At 43.7% G+C, this 22,945-nt stretch overlaps 1 protein-coding gene across 18 annotated transcripts in view; it reads left to right on the plus strand.

Annotated features, from left to right (window-relative positions):
- Positions 1 to 22,945, plus strand: part of ADGRL3 (adhesion G protein-coupled receptor L3) — an 815,007-nt gene that overhangs the window by 759,056 nt on the left and 33,006 nt on the right. For 8 of the 18 annotated variants that reach the window (XM_084625888.1, XM_084625894.1, XM_084625882.1 and 5 more), the window contains one exon: positions 19,986 to 20,114. The exons of the other annotated variants lie outside the window; for them this stretch is intronic. In XM_084625888.1, coding sequence (XP_084482014.1) covers positions 19,986 to 20,114 — 129 coding nt within the window. The remainder of the gene's footprint in view (positions 1 to 19,985; positions 20,115 to 22,945) is intronic. 18 annotated transcript variants of the gene reach the window in all.

The following is a 22,945-nucleotide window of genomic DNA, read 5'->3' on the forward strand; positions in this document are numbered from 1 at the left end:
AAAGGAGAGGACATAGAGTCCCTTTGGCAGGGAATAAGAACCCAGGAACTGTTGCCGATCCATAGAGAAGTAAAGGGAGTAAAGGAGAAATGAGGACGGTAGGAGGATCTCAACCTTTTTTGAACTTTTTTTGCACCTGAATAAATGCTTGAGTTCAGTTCAGGACCTGTGGAGTGATTGGGCTGGCTCCATTATTACTGAACTGCTTCATCCATCTCGAGTAGCGTCTATGAAATGACTGCCTGTCATCACTTTATCAAAGGTAAATAAGAAGAACTCCAGAAATGCCTCAGTCTGGCACGTATCTTTCTAAGGTTATAGCGTGTGTAAATTCCAGGCAAGATCTGAACCAGTTCTGGCTTTCATCTCTAATGGGGTTTCCAGGCTGCATCCCCAACTCCCAATAACTAAAATGGGAGCTAGCGGGTACTCAGTGTAGCGTAAGGGAATGCTCCACCTTTCAGAACTCAGCCTTATATAAGCTGTTAAAAGCATTCTCATAAAAGGGGTTGCAATTTTCCAAAGCACAGTATCAGTAGAATAGAACATCTCAAATAAAAATGATTTGCACATTCATCTGTGGCCTAACTGCAGTGACTCATAACCAGAACAGAATTAATATAGCTTCCATCTGTCTCTACAAGACCTTTCAGAAACCACAAGTCAACTGTTTTTGCTAAGTAGGTGGCACCAACTTGTGGCTCTTCACTTCCTTGCTATAAACAGCATAGTGTTTTCAAATGCATTAAAACCCAAAGAGCAGGCCAAAGGGAAAGTAATGTAAACAGGAAAGCAAACTGCAAATGCTGAGAATTAAAGCCTCTGTATAGCAAAGCACTTAAGCAAGTGAGGAGGCCCATTGCAGTCACTGGGCCAGATTCTCAGCTGGTATAGATCAGCATCAGTCTTCCAATCAAAGCGCTTTGCTGATTGACACCACCTGGCACAGTGGGGTTACTTGTGCACAAAGTGTTTAAGAGTTTTGTTGGTTCAGGGATTAAGTCTGCAATAATAATATTAATAATAATAATAGGATTAACATAAGGGCTGCATGGCACCATGTAGCTCTGAAGGACTGGACATTAAAGGGCATGTGCATTGCAAGTGTCATCTGGCGAGGCGGATGTATTAGCGGATTTCCCAACTGACGGCTTTGTGCTGGGCAACACCTCCCACCGTGACCTGGAAGTGGGTGTCTGGTGGGTTCCTGTGCAGTAGGGGTGCTGGGCCTTGCATATGTAAATCCAGGGGGGAAAGTAATGAGCAAGACAGGGTGCCAGGGAACCCGAGCTGTCTGAATGAGTTACTGTGCAGCTGCCAGCAGTTGTGAGGCCTGAGAAGAAATCCATGACTAAGTACCTCATTTGCATGACAATGCTTGCACTTCAGCTGACGTCCCATCAGACCCACCCATTCTGTGAGACCATGTTTGGTCTTGAGAAAAGAAGACTGAAGACGTCAAGTCTGTTAAAGGACGTTATAAAGAAGACAGTGATCAGTTGTTTTGCACGTCCACTGAAGGTAGAGCATGAAGCAATGGGCTTACTCGGCAGCAAGGGAGATTTAGGTTAGGTATTAGGAAAGCTTTCTAGCTGTCAGGGTAGCTAAGCACTGGAATCCCCAGCCTTGGAGATTTTAAAGAACAGGTTGGACAAACACCTTTCAGAGATGGTTTAAGTTCATTTGGTCCAGCTGCAGACCATCAGGCTGGATTTGCTTCCAGCCGTACTTTTTTATGATTCGGTGATGATTATTGTTATTCCAGGATTGCTCAACTAAGATCGAGACCCCAGTTGTGCAGGCGCGGTGCAAACAGAGTACAAGATAGGTCCTGCACGGAATAGTTTTCAAATGCCCCTTTTTTGTCGGGCATGTTCACCACTAGCGAAGTCGAGGCACTGGGGACATGATCTGGATATTGCTCAGTAAGGAGGACTGCACCTCGCACTTCACCTTAGATGTGCCCTCCACTTGTTTTTATACTTCCCACACCTTTCAAGGACTTTCAAGTGCAAAGGCCACAGTATCCCTTGATTAGTTGGGTCTTTGAAGATCTTGTTGACCTGGGCAAGGGATCAAATGAGTTTTCCAGTTTCTCTTTAGTGTTTGTTCTTTGGTCTTCTTCATTTTGGCCTTTTCCTTTGAGCCTTTCTTGAGAAGTTGGGTATGTATTTATTTGTGGTTATGTGGATGCTAGTCAAAGCTGGGTCATTAACATTTCCAGTTAAGAGAAGCAAACCCACTAGACTTCCCTTCAGTCCCCAGCATTAGAAATACCTGTCCAGTCAGCTAAGTGCCCAGTGTTTAATTTCTCAACAATTACTGCACAGCCTGGGCAAAGAGATAAGGCTTGCAACTCTCTCAAAATGGATTGCAGGTGCTGAAGGATTTTCCACTATTATGAATTTCTTAATAGTGTTTTGTTTGCTGTGTTGTTGTAGCCATGCAGGTCCCAGGATAAAAGATATTACCTCACCTTCCTTGTTGCTATGGTGTTTTGTCAAGCAAGGTGACTCTTTTTGCAGAACTCTGTAAGACGGTGCAGGAACTGGTCGTGTCATGGTTCAGCTAGTCTGGTTATCTGTTTCAGACAGTGCTCAATGCTTGATACCTCAGAGGAAGGACTCAGAGTGGTCCTATTTGTGCACTGCTCCATGAGGGGAGGGGATTTATTGTCTGAGGCCAGTAGGTGAACAATGAATACTCTGAAGCATGAGGGCTGATGACCCTTCTCCATTTTATCTTAAGCAGTTGAAAGAAAAACCCTCTCCATGAAACAAAAACTCCACCCTTTTCAGAAATAGTTAGCAACACCAACATTAATAAATCAGTTCATTAAATGAAACCGTTACCAGTGATGGAAAAAACACACCAATCCGGCCAAGAAAAACCAAACAGAAAAATGAAGAAAGGGGAAAAACTACAGTAGGCAGGAAGGATGGTCTGATGGTTGGGTCACTGGACTAAGACGTAGGAAACCTGGGTTCAAATCCTTCCTCTGCAACTAGACTTCATTTGTGACCGTGGGCAAGTCAATTGGGTCCAGATCCACAAAGGTATTTATGCTCCTGACTTCCACTGAAATTAATGTACTGGACCAACGTCTGTCAGGGAGAGAGATGAGCTTTCAAACTTCTTCAGAAGGAAAATGGCTTGATGTAAGCACAAAACCTTTTATGCCTCAGTTTCCCATCTGTAAAATGAGGATGATAGCACTTCCCTGTCTTACGGCGAGGGTTGTGAGGTGATACAGCCTGAGAGCCATGTAAACACAGAGCACCAAAGCCAGACAGACACTGGGCAGTAGAAAGCCACTCCCAGACATGTATAGGAATATAGGCCCATATTAGGCCTGAGTGAACTATGGGTTCAAATTGAGTTTGGATATTAGCATGAGCAATAGGCCCAAAGCATGTGACCAAAAAGAGTACGATCATGAAAAAGAGGAATTGTTTGTGTTCAAATTGTAGTGACCGTTGAAAACCAGTGTTACCTTATTTAAGGTTTGAGATATATAATAGAAATGAAGAAAACATGGTTAGTTGGGTACCAGTAAATAATTAGTTATAAAAGTTTGTTTAGAAAGGAGTGTTTAGTCCATGGCTTGGGAAAAAAATACAGCAAGGTGAGATAAGAAGACAACTTTGAAGAGAGTTCAGCCATTAACTGTTTCATCGGGCTTTAGCTAAGGTCTAATAACCAGCAATGACATCACTCGTTTGTTATAGTGTATTCTAGGGGTTCTTTGACAGAGCTTTTCCTTACCCCTCTGGAGTCATGCCATGACGGGAAGGTGTCTCCTGGACCTGATCCTGTTGTAAGTATTTTGGCCAATGCTTCTAACTGTATTGTTGCTAGGGTATAGCGTATAGGTGTATACATTTATATTTGTGTTTCGGATGTAACCAACAGCTAGTGGCCTTTGAGACTAATAAAGGAATGTGTGTGGGGAAACTGACACATGGTGAATCTTGATGATCTTATTAAGAAAATTATTTCCAACAACCCGTGAGACCTTATGGTTTGGCTTACAAAGCCACTAAACAGAGTGCAGAGGATGTGAGTGCCTTAAACTAAATTTGGTAATCTGAAGCATCCAGCTAGTCATATGCACTCCTGCAAGTGGACTGGGTATGTTGTGATGTTAGACAGTCAACATTGCACATGTCCTCCTCAAGTTTCCAGAAATTAAGATGTTTAATGTCATGTTGTAATCAGTTTTTGGCATTCAGGTCCAAATATAATTAGCCAGAGTTTGTACTTTGTTGTATAAAACAGTAAATGGGCACAGAAATGAATACTGGTTCTGTACATTCTGAAAAATGCTGGAGAGATGGACTAAGTAAGAATCAACAGGAATAGAGGAGCAGGGCTGCCATTTTCCTAGTATTTCCAGCCCTACAAACTAGAAATAGCTCGTAAGAGCCAGTCTCCTGGTATGTCTATCGTGAGCATTCTTGAAGTGCTACAGGAGAGTCAGACGTGACATTTCACATGGTGAAGGAGCATGCACAGGAATTTTTAGTGGCATTTTGTGGAGGAAGCTGCAGGAGCGGGGCTGGCAGTTCTGGAGAGTTGGTACAGCACAATGGGTTTGTGGTCCGTGTCTTCGGCTCCTGGGCATTACTAAAATACCAATAATAAATTATCAGAACAAGAAGAAATCAAGAGAGTTTTTAAAAAAAAAACACAGTGGAGGGCAGAAAATAGAGAGTTAAAAAAGAAAATCATTTTGACACTAGCCAAGTCTAAGATCCAGTATTCTTGGGATCCCAGGGGATTCCAAATCAAATAACACCACCTCTCACAGACATATGGGAACAGATTTTCCAGGAGTTCTTCATTCTTAATGGAAATTGATGGGTGCTGCCTAAATGGAGCTGAGTTCATTTGCAGCTCTGGCCCTTTTAAGTGCTACTATGGGGATGTATCAAGTTCCTAAATTGTATCCCACTGGATGTATTTGTCTGGCCACCATGCCAACCTGAGATTCTTCTGAATTCACCTTGTATTTTTTTAAAAATAACAGTGCAGTTCTGAGAGAGGTGTGAACTGATCCACTCCTCTCAATAGGGCGTTGAAAGGACACCATCAACTTAAATATCACAAGTCTGTCTGAATGTGTTTTTACCTGCTTTACAAGTGGTACCAAAGGGTATTCTTGTGGCTGAAAAAATATCAGAGAAAAAATATTTTCACAGGTTTTTTTCAATTTGTTTCCCATGTACAATTTTCAGCAAACAATATCATCACTGTTTCTCCTGGAACAGCCAGTTAGGTCATCAGATTCCTCCATTGTGACCCTTCCACACAGCAAGCAACAGTTGAGAACAAATTTTTAATCGGAAAATATGATTGTGAGACCGAAAAAAAAAAAAAAGGCAGACAGACTGAGTGGCAGTTGTAATCCTGAATTCACTTCTAACTCAAATTTTTAAACTGACCATATTTCAAGCTGATGATGCCCCTTTGACTCTGGAACCTAATGATGGCATTTGAAAGGCTAGCTTTCCTAAATTAGACTTCCAGAATACACATGCTAAGAACACACAGTTACATGTCAAATTCCTGTTCATAACTGCACACACAAATAGCCAAAGAGAAGTGGCAGGAACACTGGTTGCAGTAAAAAAGCCTTGCAATTTTTTTTTTATTTAATGATGATGAATATAGGAATAACATTACAAAGAAAGGACTTGGTTTTACAGACACTTACCTCTGTGCATGTGAGTAATCCCACTGAAGGACTAGGGAGCTTCCAGCCAAATATTTCAGGAGTTTTCAGTGAATTTGTGCACCCCACTTGAGATCCCTTGTATCCAGTTTTCAGAGGTGCTGAGTCCTTCTGGTAGGGGAGCTACAGATGCTCAGAACCTCTGAAAATCAAGCACAAAGCCCCTGATCCTCAAAGATATTTAGGTCCTTAACTCCCATTGAATATTGATTTCAGTGGGAGGTGCCTAAATGCACTGTACCATTGAGAATGTGGGCCCAGGTATCTCAAATTGGGCATGCAGAATTTGTGAACATACTGCAAACATACTGCTTTGTTATTATACAATGGCCTCAATGCTGCCCTCAGTCTGTGTGCAAACCTCCCATTCTTAGGAGTAGTGGGCCTGTTCTGGATCAAGGGCAGTGATAAGTCACTGGAAATGTGTAGCCTCGTTCCAGGAGACATTATTAAGGGTTAATGTAACCCCCCTGCACAAAAAGAGATTGACAGCCCTGCAAGAAAGCTGTTGTGCCTATTCCAAGCTGCTGTACTCTATCCCTCAGTGCTCTTCATGCCCAAAGTATGCTTCAGTGCTGTACAAACACAGAGGAAGACACAGACCGTTTAAGTTTAAGACCCTGGAAGTTTAATGCTTGTGAAAGGGGCACATCATCTTAGACTGAAGCCTTCTATTAGTCCTCAGACCGAGGAAGAGGTGGGTTTCCACAGCAGTACAAGCTTCCCCCTTGCTGCCTTGCTAGCATGCCTGCCCTGAAGGGACAATCTCTAGACTGTCAGAGGTGTGTTTGGCCTCCAGTCCTTCTCGGGGGAGGGGAATTCTGAAGTGGGCACCTGTCCCCTGATGGAACCATAGATGTAAGAGTTGGCAATGACTTAGTGGGTCACCCCATGCCTTCTCTCTGCCAGCTCAGAATTGAATGCTATGGTATATTTTCTAGCATCATGTGCAGCACAGGATTATACATCACAAGCAATGGGGCTTCTAGCCCTTCCCTTGGGGGATTACTTCTCAGACCTGTTCATCACACTGCCAGTCAATATTTCCTGATAAAGCAGACTGGCTTTTTAATTTCTCAGTTCATTGCCAAAACTCCCAGTAACATCCCACTAATTCACTTCCTTTCTCCCTTTCCACTTAGCCAATGTGTGTGTGTGTAAATATATATATCTCTTTCCTGCTGCATAAATGCATCCAGCTCCCTGATCTTTTAGCAGCGCTTCTCCAGACTCCCTCCATTTCCTCTACATCTGTCTAGTAGCTCCTCACCACAAATGGCATGGTATACTCGATGCACTATTCCAGATGTAGTCACATCGGACTCCCTAAGAAGGGGTTATCATTTCCAAGCTCTGTGATATGAAGCCCATATCGCTGCAACCCATATAAATTATGGAACAGCCATCAGGTGGTGCTGTCATAGAATCATAGAATATCAGGGTTGGAAGGGACCTCAGGAGGTCATCTAGTCCAACCCCCTGCTCAAAGCAGGACCAATCCCCAACTAAATCATCCCAGCGACGGCTTTGTCAAGCCTTCCCTCAAAAACCTCAAAGGAAGAAGATTCCACCATCTCCCTAGGTAACACATTTCAGTGCTTCACCACCCTCCTAGTGAAAAAGTTTTTCCTAATATCCAACCTAAACCTCCCCCACTGCAACTTGAGACCATTACTCCTCGTTCTGTCATCTGCTACCACTGAGAACAGTCTAGAGCCATCCTCTCTGGAACCCCCTTTCAGGTGGTTGAAAGCAGCTATCAAATCCCCCCTCATTCTTCTCTTACGTAGACTAAACAATCCCAGTTCTTTCAGCCTCTCCTCATAAGTCATGTGTTCCAGTCCCCTAATCATTTTTGTTGCCCTCTGCTGAATGCTTTCCAATTTTTCTACCTCCTTGTAGTGTGGGGCCCAAAACTGGACACAGTACTCCAGATGAGGCCTCACCAATGTCGAATAGAGGGGAACGATCATGTCCCTCGATCTGCTGGCAGTGCCCCTACTTATACATCCCAAAATGCCATTGGCCTTCTTGGCAACAAGGGCACACTGTTAACTCATATCCAGCTTCTCATCCACTGTAATCTTTAGGTCCTTTTCTGCAGAACTGCTGCCTAGCCATTCGGTCCCTAGTCTGTAGCAGTTCATGGGATTCTTCCATCCTAAGTGCCGGGCTCTGCACTTGTCCTTGTTGAACCTTATCAGATTTCTTTTGGCCCAATCCTCCAATTTGTCTAGGGCCCTCTGTATCCTATCCCTATCCCCCAGTGTATCTACCACTCCTCCCAGTTTAGTGTCATCTGCAAACTTGCTGAGGGTGCAATCCACAGCACCCTGCAGATCATGAATGAAGATATTGAACAAAACCGGCCCCTTGGGGCACTCCGCTTGATACCGGCTGCCAACTAGACATGGAGCCATTGATCACTACCTGATGAGCCCAACGATCTAGCCAGCTTTCTATCCACCTTATAGTCTGTTCATCCAGCCCATACTTCTTTAACTTGCTGGCAAGAATACTGTTGGAGACAGTATCAGAAGCTTTGCTAAAGTCAAGGAATAACACATCCACTGCTTTCCCCTCATCCACATAGCCAGTTATCTCGTCATAGAAGGCAATTAGGTTAGACAGACATTACTTGCCCTTGGTGAATCCACGCTGACTGTTCCTGATCATTTTCCTCTCTAAGTGCTTCAGAATTGATTCCTTGAGGACCTGCTCCATGATTTTTCCAGGGACTGAGGTGAGGCTGACTGTCCTATAGTTCCCCGGATCCTCCTCCTTCCCTTTTTTTAAAGATGGGGTCTACATTAGCCTTTTTCCAGTCATCCGGGACCTCCCCCGATTGCCATGAGTTTTCAAAGATACTGGCCAATGGCTCTGCAATCACATCCGCCAACTCCTTTAGCACTCTTGGATTCAGCGCATCCGGCCCCATGGACTTGTGCTCGTCCAGCTTTTCTAAATAGTCCTGAACCACTTCTTTCTCCACAGAGGGCTGGTCATCTCCTCCCCATGCTGTGCTGCCCAGTGCCGTAGTCTGGGAGCTGACCTTGTTCGTGAAGACAGGGGCAAAAAAACTATTGAGTACATTAGCTTTTTCCATATCCTCTCTCACTAGGTTGCCTCCCTCATTCAGTAAGGGGCCCACATTTTCCTTAACTTTCTTCTTGTTGCTAACATACCTGAAGAAACCCTTCTTGTTACTCTTAACATCTCTTGCTAGCTGCAACTCCAAGTGTGATTTGGCCTTCCTGATTTCACTCCTGCATGCCTGAGCAATATTTTTATACTCCTTCCTAGTCATTTGTCCAATCTTCCCTTTCTTTTAAGCTTCTTTTTCGTGTTTAAGGTCAGCAAGGATTTCACTGTTTAGCCAAGCTGGTCGCCTGCCGAATTTACTATCCTTTCTACACATTGGGACGGTTTGTCCCTGTAACCTCAATAAGGATTCTTTAAAATACAGGCAGCTCTCCTGGACTCCTTTCCCACTCAGGTTATTCTCCCAGGGGATCCTGCCCATCAGTTTCCTGAGGGAGTTAAAGTCTGCTTTTCTGAAGTCCAGGGTCCGTATTCTGCTGCTCTCCTTTCTTTCTTGTGTCAGGAAGCTGAACTCGACCATCTCATGGTCACTGCCTCCCAGGTTCCCATCCACTTTAGCTTCCCCTACTAATTCTTCCTGGTCTGTGAGCAGCAGGTCAAGAAGAGCTCCACCCCTAGTTGGTTCCTCCAGCACTTGCACCACAAAATTGTCCCCTACCCTTTCCAAAAACTTCCTGGATTGTCTGTGCACATGGGCTGAATTTCAGCTGCTGACTTGACAATGAAGGGCTTACATTTTAACCGTGTATTCCTGTAATACATGGTAGGAAAGAATTCTGGTAGATGGGACAAAATAGGTTGTTACCAGTTTATTTTCACTTTGTAAAATGTAGATTCCCCTTTGCACTAACAATTGCCTCTGCACTTTTTACCAGACATACTTTCATGCCAGAAAAATTATGATTTCTAGCATCGAGGGTAAAGACTTGGGGAATTTACAGTTACTCATTTTTCTAGTGATGTGCAAAATGAATCCCAGTGCCGATTGTCTTCTAGTTTATTTGACCTCTCTGCTGCCTGAAGCTATGTTAGCCAAGATTTGTTGCAGACATTTCAATGATGTGGCATCCTACCTTTGGGAGATCCTCGAGGCTGCTGTGATTTTAGGATTGACAGACGTATAATTGGAAGTCGGTCATTAGGTGGATCAAATTTAAAGAAGAAAATGGAGGGCAAGGCAGTTTCTGAAAGCAGAGCAAGCTTTGGGGAGTATTAGACCCAGTGCTGTATTACTGCAGAGCAGTCTGAAGGTAGTGACTTTGGAGGAGGAATGAACAAACTGAGTAATCTGGCTGTGCACCAGGGAGATCTGCAGATGTCAGGGGGATGGAATCTTTTTCCATAGCCTAGAAGAGTAGGAGAGCTTCTCCATGGAGACTACTGCAGACCCAGGGGAGTAGTCGAGAACAAGAACAGATTGGAAACAAGGCATAACTTTTTAACGGCGAGAGTAATTAACCACTGGAACAATTTACCCAGGATCGTGGTGTATTCTCCGTCACTGGCAATTTTTAAATCAAGATTGGATGTTTTTCTAAGAGATCTGCTGTAGGAATTATTTTGGGGGCAGTTCTCTGGCCTCTGTTGTACAGGGAGTCAGACAAGATGCTCACAAAGGTCTCTTCTGGCCTTGGTATCTCTGGAAAAAACCCAACCCCGTGCAGTGGGATCTGACCTGCTCCGAGCATGCCTCCAAAGCAGGGCGCAGGGACACCCGCTCCTACAACTGTGCTTGGAGACACACAGAGGGTGGAAGGCACCCTGCATGGCAGAACGACCCCACTGTTCTGCACTCAGAGCCTGTGAGGGGAGTGGGGAGCTGTGTCCTTAAGAAATAAATGCAACTAGAAGGGATCTGAGATGACATGAAAGCACACAGTACCAGTATATGAAGGGTGTACACATGCAGGAAGGCATGATGATGGTAGAAAGAGGTATTGCTGTGTCTTGGGAACACACACACCCTTCCCCTTAACCCTCCAGGGTCCCAGCCAGAACTGTGGAAGAAACAAAGAGAAGACCATCCCACCAGAACCCTTCCCAGGTTTGGCAGAGTTCAGCACATGCTGGGCGAGAAGCTGGAGAGCACCATGTGAATAATGTCACATGCCGCATATAGACTTCATGGGGCAGGTTTTCAAAAGCTTTCAGGGCCCATTTTCCAACGGCTCAGCACCCATTTTTGGAACATTTTCAAAGGGCTCCTCATTCAACATACTGAGCTGTTTTGCAAAGTTGGCCGCTCACTTTGGTGCCTGACTGGCCGATGGGCCCGTGGAAGTCTGTCTCCAGATGGGGGTGCTGAGCAGTTTTGAAAATCTGACTCTCTGTGTATCTTCCGATCCAGTCACAGAGCTTCAGTTAAAGGGAGTCCCAGACACTGGGATCTCAGCAGGTATAAGGAAAAGGAAATATAAACAATAAACATGTAGGTTTATTCGGGTACTTCCTGAATATCAGAGGAAAGTCCAGATTGCAATGGTGGAAGCTCCAGTGTTTGCCAGTTAAACTCAAACGGCCAAATGATTGAAATATGAACTGCAAGTTACAATCCTGCACAGGACTCTGGTCTCAATATATCAAATGCAAATATGTGCGTGCATGCATATATATCTCTTATTTCTGCATTAAAGCATGGAATGTTTAATTTCAGACAAAGATGGCCCAGAGCTTTAGAACCTCATTTGTTGAAACTCTGTTTCACTGCAGTCAGTATTAATAGCTTCTCAATGAATAGATTAGATGCTGCAAGTGACAACAAACCTATTTGAGAGAAATTTAATAGGCCAGTTTATTGAAGTTTATTAGCTCAATCTTGTTGGCTATTAGAAGAACAGAGCCTGATAAATCTAAGGTTTCAGAGTAGCAGCCATGTTAGTCTGTATTTGCAAAAAGAAAAGGAGGACTTGTGGCACCTTAGAGACTAACCAATTTATTTGAGCATGAGCTTTCATGCATCCGATGAAGTAGGCTGTAGCTCACGAAAGCTTATGCTCAAATAAATTGGTTAGTCTCTAAGGTGCCACAAGTCCTCCTTTTCTTTTTTTGATAAATCTAAATGTCCAAGCGTTTGTTTGTGGGTACCAGCAAAATACTGGAATACTTGTCGTCCCCGCCCCACACACATACACACACCTCGCCCAATGAACATGTCTCATTTGACTCTTCATCATTGCATTAACAGTTTGAGTAAATGAGAATGAGAACTTGAATAAGAGAATCATTTACGGACTTGGAAAGTCTGCCTGTGAAGGACATTACTGAACGCTGATAAGGAAAGCCCCAGGTCTGGCTCAGACAAGCTTTCTTTCCTGCTTTGTATGTAGGCAAATGAAGAATGTTTAATTTCAGACAATTTGCAGAGAATGCAAATAAATACATTTATACCAGAATTAATAAAAACTGGCTAGAATTCACACACTTCAATCAGCATAGCCCAGCTGTTTCAGTACCAGCAGAATTAGAGAGTTGAATTCTCTTCTAGAGTTTAGCCTTAGGAATGTGGAATAAGAAATCCTCTCAAATCAGTCATTTGTAGTGTGAACCTGTGTTTCTCGACTCATTCACCAGTCTCCAAAAATGAATGAGAATTTCCTGCCTCAAAGCCATGCTCCAATAATGTTAGCGAGTGAAATCTTTCAACAAGAGACTCATGACCCGGTCTAGTTCAATATCATTGACCCCGGCTGAAGAAAGGATGATCCCGTGGTCAGGGTACCAGACTGTATTCCCTGCTCTGACTCAAATTTCTTTTGTCACCTCATGCAAGCCACCTGGGGTTAGATCCACAAAGGATCTAGGATTTAGGTGCCTAACTGCCACTTCAGGTACCCAAATCCAAAATTTAGATCCTAAAATCCCCACTCAGCTGTAGGCCTCTGGAGTCGCTAGGCATCTCACTGTCTGCAAGCAAAGTCCCTGAGTTGCCTGATTTGAGGGAGGAACTTGAACCCAGGTCTTCCAGGAGAGCGTGCTAGCCGCCAGGCTATATAGTCATTCTCTCTCTCTCTTTGTCTGGCCCAACAGCTATTAAAGTCTTTCATGTCAAGCGGAACAGCTTCAACAGGAGAGATGGAGATTCACCCCAGAACCCTCCATAGCGCAGCGGTCAGGGTACCGAGGTTGGAGAGCTGGGTTCCAGCTCCGAATCAGACTGGGTGAGGTCTCCCACATCTCAGCGAGAACTCTAACATCTGGGCTATTGGGCGGGGGGGGGTGGGGGCCAGGCACTGCCACCTTCTCCTCCAGGGTTTTTTTTTTTTGGCGAGAAAAGGCTGACTTGACTTAGGAGCCTCACTCCAGTGGAGGATTCACGGCTGAGAATCCTGAGCAGAGAAAGGCCCAGAGTCGGGTTCCTAAGTCCCTTTGAACCCTCTCCCGGAGTTAGGTGCCTAAGCCTCCACTCAGCATTTCGTATTGGCTAGTTTAGGCAGCTCCCTGCTCAGCATGCTGGTTTCTGTGAATCGGAGTCTTAGGTGCCTAATTCTCCCCCTGCACTGCAATGGGGAACCTTGGTGCCTAAGTAGGGGCTGTGGATTTTACTGGGCAGCAGGGGGGCCTAACGCTAGGTGTTGCAACTGTAACCCTAAATCCCCTTCGTGGATCTTGCCTTTAGTCTGGGTCCGAGTTCTGCAGCTGTACAGTGGTACTTCCTACCTCCCAGGGGTGTTGTGAAGATAAATATATTTAAGACTGTGAGGCTCAGAGATACTGTGGTCATGTAGGCCACATAATTATCATAGAACGATACACTGGCCAGTGCCAGCTGCTGCAGGGAGTAGATACTTAATTGTACAATACTATAGCATACTGGGGTGGAAAAGGGGTTGAGGTTTCTTCTTTTTGAAGGGCACGCTGGCTAAGGCCTGGACAATTTTAGACTGGAATGGAGAAAGGTTGAAGCCAGGCATAACAGACTGGGTCCGTTTCCCTCAAACTGGGTATGTGAGCATGGTATTAATTGCACAGGCATGTGATCCTAGAGAAAGGCACATCTCTTGAGTAACTTTGTTAATTGCTTTTGAAAGGTAATGCTTTTTCACCAAGTCTGAAGAAGCACGTGAATGCATTTCCTTTATGGTGTTTACTGGGTAGACCAGTCAGACGATTCAAGTTCATTTAAAGGCCTTCCACACTGCTTTGTCAGCCAGCTGTCAGCAAGAAGTTATTTGAATTGTGGTCCTGAATGATATAGTCTAGACTCGAGTGACATCCACCTGTCATCTTCCCTTTCATTCTTTGCTTTCATTGAATGTTTAAAAGCATACCTATTAATGGATGTGCAGTTCTCTATTAAATGCATCACATTGAACTCTTCCAAAATTATTTCTTCATTCAATATCCTCCTGCATCAAGGACGTGAATTTCTGTCTAACAAAGTGGGAAATAAGGTACAATTCACATTGCACGCTATAGTAAAAATGGTATCTACTTTCATATACACACAGAGTAGATAAATTAACAATTTAAAGCCTTTATGTGCAGTTATAGTCAGAAGAGTGACTGTAAAAACTGACATCATGGTGTTTGTCATTTGTTCTCCCTCGGCTTCTATATTGGATTTGCAGAGTTTACAGTTCAAAAGATGATTTTTCGAACTGACAGCCCGGCTGCCTGGGATATAAAAATTATGCCTCTTAAACCTCCACCAATAATAAAGATTCTGTGTTCAGAACTTAGCTTAGTAAAAACCATGCGTGGAGAAAACTAGAACCTGGTTCCCTCTTTAGTAACTGTGTTGGTTCTGCATTGTCAACAACAGTTCAAGTTGGCTTCGTCAGTAAAATAAGCAGCTATGACTTGAAGATGCCCACAGAGTTGGTATGTTGAGTACAGCTGAGTGAGTATTGCAAATAAATTAAATAAAATAAAAAGGGGGGGGAGGGCACACAACTATTTGGATTATAGGATAATTCATTTGGACTGTGTTTGCACCTTTTTTTTTATTTGCTTTTGGTGTATATTCTAGCAGATGACTTTCCTAACAGGAACTTTTGCCAAAACAGAAAATGTAAGCAGAATATTTGTGAAATGCAGATTTCAGATTCATCATGTTGACTTTTCATTGAGGAAATCTGATTCTAAGGACCAGTTGCAGATGACAGTTGCTCACATTAAATAATAAACTTGCCTCTGAAGTGATCCCACTGAAATCAGTGGGACTACTCCCCAAGCAAAGGACTACTCACCGTAAGTAAGGGTATCAGAATCTGGCCTTACAAGTGACACTCATCCAGTCCTTCAACAAAAAGAGATCTTGTGACAAATCAAAAAAGTTCATCTATAAAATATCAAACTCTCTCACAGACCAAGAATAAGTCACTGAATATATCCAACTAGTAATTCTGAATAACAAATCTGAGAAAATTGTGATCTGTCTGCTGAAAACTCATGAACAGAAAAAGTGGCGAAATGAGTTGAAAAAATTATTTGCTACGAATTACTCAAGCAACTCTGATGTTGAGTAAGAGAGTGCCATTCTCACATAGTAAATCTCTGTTTATAATCATAGTGTTTAAACGCTTTATTGGAGATAATCCCATACCAGCAACCTGTAACTGAGTATCTATGAACTTTGAAGGTGCTTAGAATCTCAACCAGGATCTAGATCTGAATTGCACAGCTGCTTTTTAGCTATATGTTGGATTGAACCAAATCCTAGATCAGAACTTTTGCGTTGTTGAAACAGAAACCTGAGTGTTGCTGTCTCTTTGTATTATTTTGTTCAGAGTTACAACTTCTGATCCTTGTATGCTATGGTTACTCACCTTTGGCTACTGGCTCCGTTTTTGGTTGGCTCCTCTCATTAGACGAGCAACCCCAAGATATGTGTCTGGGATGATCCTCGATTCTTTCCGACTCCATGGCCACACGCTTACAAGCATGTAGAGTGCAACGATGTTTTGGAAAGCAAAATTAAGGTGCTATCGATAACATCTCTTCAACTTACAGAACCCCGGGAATTTCGACTCACAGAAGCTGACAACCAGTCACATGTAACTAAACAAATAAATTATGTGTTTGCCGAATACGCACAATATGCAAGTGCCATGAGAAACTGAGCAGAGAGGTTTTATGCAAGGAAGGCTATCATTAAATGCTAGCTACATGAAGAAGATATTGGGGGCATATCCTCAGCTTGTGTAAATTGGCATTCCTCCATTGAAAGCAATGGAGCTTAGGATCCAGCTATAAGTGAATAAATAAGAAAATACAAACTATGAACCAGATGCTTCTGGCTGAGGATATTGGGCAGACAGCCAGGGATAAGTCAGACAGCACATAGCAAGAAAAGCTCCTCACACTGAGTGGAATCCAAACAGTCAGTTCACATACACAGCCTGCTTCCTTCTACTTTGAAACTCACGTGCCCCGGCCTTCACTAGCAACTTTCAAAGCACCTTTCCTTTCCAACCTGTCACCCCATTCCACACACTTCCCTATCATCGCAGTCTGCACTCTGTTGCCGTAACATCTCCCACAGGCTCTGTTGCTAAGTGCTCTAGTTTGTCTGGCACGCTGTTTCTTTGGGGAAATAATTTGCTTCTCTCTGACTCCTTTTTCTTCCCAGCCACTTGTTACAGAGGAGCTGGAGTCTTATAGAAACCTTTGATATTTTTAGAAACCCTGCTGCTCGGATCACATGTCTCCTATATTTGGCTTTGCTCATTATTTATTACCAAGGACATTTTCATGCAAACAGGAGGGTTGTTTGTGAGTTCACCTGCCCCCGATGTTCATTCCTCATCTGAAGTCCTAATCCTCTCCTTCTAGTAGCCCTGGTGGTTGCCATGGTGATGTTGAAGTCTAACAAAGAAAGCCGGATGGAAAGTCAGAAGTGTGGCTAGCTAGTGTCAGGGGTTTGGATTTTTTTATTACTGACCTTCCCTTTTGAAAAGAGAGCTCCGTCATTTTTTAATATTATTTTTTTAATTAAAGCTTTAATGATCAGTCATTTGGAGCTCCCCCTCCCCCCACCCCGCAGCAGTCACTGGAGCTGGGAAGATTGTGCTTCTGAGATTGATTCATAATTATATCTGTCTCTTACATAGCACTTTTCATCCACAGGCTTGAAAGTGCTTTACAAAAGAGACCAGTAAGCAGAAGGGAGGGTCTTGAAGGCAAAATTAGGGGCTGGATCCAAACTCTTTAATAATAACATTATGTATTATTTTCTTGTAAAGACCAAGGTCCTATTTGCTTTGACCGTCCCATTTTTGAAAGAAGCAAGGTCCATGATCCCAGCCGCCTTTTACAGCGGGGAAACAAGCAGGGCCAAATTCTGTGCTCAGTTACTTTATAAATCCAGATTAAACCCTCTGACTTCAGCGGAGTGAGTTACTCCAGATTGGCACTGCTGTAACCAAGAGCAGAATTTGGCCCCAGCCATGCAATGAAATAATTTTAATGGAATTGACCTGAGTAAGAAAGAGACAGACAGAAAATAAGGGGCTGTTATTCTTGTTCAGTATATTTATACGCAGTCTGTGTGAGGCCAGTTTCTGTCCTTGTCATACTGGAGAGATATTATTCATTAAGAGTCAGAATTGCAAAGTCTGACCAACTATGTATTTTTTTTTTAAGTTTCCCATCAGAGGTCGGGTGTTCGTTTAAATGAAATGCTGTAGCAGGCCCTAACGTACACAGCCTGGTAGTTCACTTAGTTTTTCAGGAAATCCACCTCCATGGTAGAGTCCCAAGGTTTTTATCAGCGGCTGTGTATCCTATGTGAAATGTGGGGGTGGGGTTCAGTCCAGTCCCCGGTGGGCAGGTGTCAGCGTCACAAAATCACCATTACATCTCAACAGAGAGGCCAGCCCATAGAGGCTGATTGTACTTGTCATCAGTGGGGTGGTTCCTTCTGGGGTTGGTGAGGTGCATTGGTGGTGAGGTAAGACGTGCACTGCCTCTGAAGTGCTCTAAGATAGAGAGAGGGAGAGTCTCCAGGTTCCTCAAACTAGCCCCTTCCATCAGCAGTAAATCCAGATGAGAATATGTATATATGTGTGTGTGCCTGGCTGTCATTCTGGTGCCCAAGGAAAGCACCCCACACTCTTCACACCTCATAGCTACAGTCCCTGTCCTCAGGGACATGCAGACTGCTCCCTCTAGGCAAGATGCCCCCCAAGGGGCAAGGCCAGAGCCATGGGCTTCCCTGCCCCCCAACCAGCAAAGGAGGTAACATTACACCTCCTGAAGGGCAGAATTCCTCCTCCCGTGGGGTGGCAGAGCTCTGCACTGCACCAAGCCCAGGGCTGGGCCTCCAGGGCATGGCAGCGCGTGCTGTACAGACAGGGGACCATTGGAAGAGCCCGTGCTAAGCAGGAAGCAGGAGTTTCAGTAGATAACCACAGGGCAGTTTCCAGCTCTTTGTAACAGAGTGAAAGATACAAATGATCTGGGCAGGTAATGACATGCAGCCACCTCCTGGGACAACAGCCCCATGTGACACACAGACCCTTCTGTGCTGGGTCTGCGTAAGCCGTGCCCCAAAATGGCTGCTGTCCTCTCCCTCTCTCGTACATGTTCTTTGAAACCCCTTCTGTTCTGTCATTGTTCCCCTTTTGTTGCTAAGTCATGTTCTGCTTCCTCTCCCCTGCCCTCCCAACTCCCCATGCCTCCCGCCCTCACTGCAGGCCTGCATATTGTTGTGACTGGGGGTGTCCCCTAGCATGCCCCACAGATGAGCTGAGCACCTCTGGAGCGGAGGTGCCGGCCTGTGTTGGGTACTGCAGTGGAAGCAGGGAGGGCAGGTTGGTGCCTTTTGAAGAGCCATCTACACCCAAGGCTGCCCATTTGCAGCAGGTTGTTGAAGCAGAGGTGTCATTCTGTTTTCTTCAGCCCTACTCTCTTCTCCACTGTCCTGCAAGCCCCCTCTTGCCCGCTGTAGCACCTCTTGCCCCGGCAGGGCCTGCTGACCTGGCAGGGAAGTGTGAGAGACCAGGTTAGGCCAGGTAGTAAAGAATATGTATGCGCTTGACTCTTCTGGCCAGTGACTGAGGGAATGTCCCTTCTCCCTGCTCCTAGTCTGCAGGTTGGTCTTTGGTAACGATGCTGTGATCCTTGTCAGATTTTCAACTATCCCTTTGCGTGGGTGTGTGTTTCTGCTGGGATCCTCCCTTTCTCCACTCTCCACCTTGCCGCTGGTGCTCTCCACACACACAGACCTACCAGCCACCTCCATCATTCCATACCTCCGCTTCAAAAGGGGCTTTTGGCCTGCTGCAAATTGGCTAAGGCAGGGGAGGGAAGTCATCGCCATGCATGCCAACTTCCTTCCCTTAGACAACAAGGTAGGTGTCTCTGGTCACATGCTGAAGAGCAAGAATCCAGCAGCTCATCCTCCCGAAATTTAGCATAAAGAACAGGCTGGAGTTGTGTCCCCTCAGCTTCCTCTAGGTTGTAATTTCCAAAACGACAGCCAACGAGGACGTGAGTGAACAATTGTATTTGCAAAGGCAACGTACAGCCTTGGAATAGCAAGACCTCTTTGGGCTGCACTCATCCTGTCTGTAGGAACTCTTGAAAGAATGATGATGCTCACGCTTGTAAGGGCACATTGCTGCTGCACATTAGGGTGTTAACTGAGTGGATTTAAAGCACAGTGGATAGAATTGTACCTGCCCTATTGCACGTAAATAGCTGCTCCCTGAATAAGAGCTCTCTCATAAGTGCCCAGAATCTTAAGGCAGCCAACATTTTCCATCCTTACTTTTTTATATATGTTCCGAGCGACCAGTAAATAAACCTGAGTCAACAGTGAGAGGTGAATGTATTTTCATGTGAGTCATTGTTATTGTTTGGTTCATTTGGCACTTTCTGGACAGGGTCCCCTCCTCCCCCCCATTGTGTAGACTGTCACCTTTTGTCGTACCCTTGCTTATACTTTGAGCAACTAGGGAAACCGCCATAAATGTGGCTTATCAGCATTCCAATCCATTTTCTTTCGCATCGACTTGGATTTGTGCATTGTCAGAAACATCTGTGCTGCTTTAGTGGCATATAGTTTTCAAGTCTAATTAGCTGGCTGCTTGTAATCAGGACTATTTCAACTGTTGTCATGCTGAATGTTCTTTTTTCCTTTTTTTTTTTATACCACGTTTGCCTGATTGACCTTTTTTTTCTCTGTCTTTCTATCGGGCTGCTCCAGGAGCCATGGCTAATCATCTTATAACCAATGCTCTGCTTCGTCCTCATGGCACTAACAACCCTTATAATACATTGCTCGGGGAATCGGCGGTCTATAACAACCCTTCTGTCAGCATGTACAACACACAAGGTGTGCAGGAGTTTCTCTCTAATTTTTCTAGTGAGAGTCCCATTTTATGTGGCTTATATAGGGCCATTTTTTCTTTTTTCCCTTTGTTTTCCCCCCTTCCCTGTTTTTTTGGAACTGGGTATAAATAATCTCTCCTCTCATCTCAGTACATTTTTCCATTTTCCTTAGGTTTTTTCTCACTAGCCCTACCAAACGACTGACCTCAGTTTGATAGCCGCTCATCAGATCCATTCAAATATGTGTGGTGGTTTTGATTCTTTTGGTTTTGTATTGTTTTAGTCATCAGTGTGTGTTTTGTCTGCTGTATCCATTTATCGCTTTGTTGTCAGTTCGTTTCGTTGTCATTCATTTTAGAAAGAGGAGCACCTTTCAAGGTAAGTGAGGTCAAAATGGCCTTTGATACCAAAGTTACTATTGCTTTTGAAATAGCAGATAGAAAAATAAATTGTCAATAGCTCATCAATGTGTCTGTCAGAGATTATGCATTAAAAAAACCCACACCCTTGAGCTCTAAGAGGGATATGGAAGCAGAAATGTAAACCGATTCCAAAGAGAGCAGATTTTAGAGTGGAGTAATATATGTATTGTCATGTAAATAAATACAAACTACATGTGCTCTAAAGAGACCAAATAAGAGCTCCAGGAAACTAGAAACTCTTCTTGTAACCTTGTTCTAGTACATGGGAATCAAATAGCTGCAAAGAGTCAGCTGGACCTGCTCTATAAGATTCTACTGCAAAAAATCATTCCCTTGTGACCTATATATTTGTCTTCTGTATTTGCTCTGGTTGCATGAGTAGACTATGTTTGTAAATGAATGTCACAATGCTTTTTGTTATGGATAGGTCTATTTACAAATGATTTGGGGAATAAATCTGGTATTTGGACACTTGATCAGGTTGCATCTGTTAAGTTCAATAGTTCAGTCTTTTATCCTTTCCCCCCCCCCCATAGGCAACTGAATCATTGGAGAGTAACTCTGCTTTCAAACACAAATACTTTCCAAAATGTCAGCTCTCTTTATTTGCTCCTCTTCTAATTAGGTGTCCCTTTGCAGTAAAGGGTCTCATAGGAAGTAAATAAATAACAGCAACAGTGCAAGCAATAAAGATATGTTGTAAGATGCAGCATTGTTTATGATAAAATTATATATTGAATTGTATCACTAGGGTCTTTTATTTCCAACAACAAGGGGGAAAGCATATGCATTTGACCTTTTTTCTGTTCATAAATTTCTTGAACCATACTGACTTTTCACAATAAATTAGATTGCACTAATTCTTGTTAAAGGAATGAACATTAAGCGTGAATTGCTCTGAATTTTAAGTTTGTTATATCACAACTGTTGAAGCAAGTTTTGATAATCTGTACAGTTTTGGCATGTAAATATTTATATTTTCTTGCTGGAGAAGTGTTAAGGTTGTTACTGTTAAAAAGATGCTATGCTTTAAGATTAACATCATTTTATATCTGCTTTCAAAACTAGCCAGGGGAAGTTTTAAACTGGGTTATAGAGGTACTTTCTGGATGGCAGCAGGTAATGTTGAGTCAGCATTTGGCTTATTGTAATCCCCAATTTTCCTGGCTGTGTGTCTCAGCTCTACAAATGTGCTCAGGGCTGAAATATGACAAAAAGTTTCTTCTAGAAAGTGCATTTAAAAAAAAATGTTCATCTAATTTTAAGGCCCAGCTGCTAATTCTGTTATTTGCACTGAGTAGAACCTCATGCCACAAATAGTCCCTTTCATTTTAAGGTGCTACTCAATACAAGGGAGCAGAACTGGGGCCAGAGAGGTTATAAGTATGCTAAAAGCAGATCTGTTCAGGGTTCAGTCAATAGAAATTAAAGAGAACTCCGCGAGTACTGATGCCAATTAACCCACTGGATATTTGCCATTGACTTCAGTGGGAGCAGAATTGGAGTCAGTATTTCTGGGAGACTACGAGTTTATTGCTAATCATACATATATCCTGGGAAGTAAGAAATGTAATACGTATTGCCTTCAAAACTAGGTGATTGTCTCTGGGCAGGAGTTTCTTCGTACTGTTTGACGTACGACCCTATGAATTTTACAGAAGTCCATATTGCAGCCTCAAGTTAGTAAATACACATTCCACAAAAGGCCTTATGAATCTCCTGGGATTCATGCATACTGACCCAATAGCCAAACTAACGGAGCCATTGTGATAATCTATTGAGTCATTAACACATTTTATAAATATACACTTGGTGCCACTTAAGCATGGCTTCTGTGCGCTTCCCACGCACTACGAATTGTCACCACATTTGGGTTTGTCTTGACTGGGATTTAATGGTTACAGCACGCTAGAGAACATCTTCTATCTAACATGTTCTAAAACTCTAATGTAGACAAGGCAGTGGTTTCTTGCACCTCCCTCTGAAATGTCTGGTATTGGCCATTGTCAGAGACAAGGTCCTGGGGCTGAATGGACCTGGGGTCCGATCCAGGGCAGCAATTTCTGTGTTCCAGTGTATGTTAGCGCTGTTCAGGTTGAAGATACCTTCTCTGCTCTAGACTTTTATAATGTGCTAGCTAAAACATTCTAACCAAATGTCACTAAATCTTAATCAAGATAAGCCCTTTGGATCTGCTATTTCTGGGCAGGGAATCTCTGCAGCTGCTCTCCCTTGCAAAAGCAGAATTCAGCACTGTTTGTGGAAATCTGTTTTCATAATTATTTGACTTCAGGGGGAGCTGTGTATAGCCCACTTGCAGACCACATGCCCTGAGGGTCCCAACTTGCGCTCTGTACTGCGGCAGTTTTGTCTGAGAACAGGTGTTTGCCATTAGGATCCAAAGCCCATTGAA

The sequence above is a fragment of the Lepidochelys olivacea genome, assembly GCF_965140295.1.
Source record: "Lepidochelys olivacea isolate rLepOli2 genome assembly, chromosome: 4".
Taxonomy (NCBI): Eukaryota; Metazoa; Chordata; order Testudines; family Cheloniidae; genus Lepidochelys; species Lepidochelys olivacea.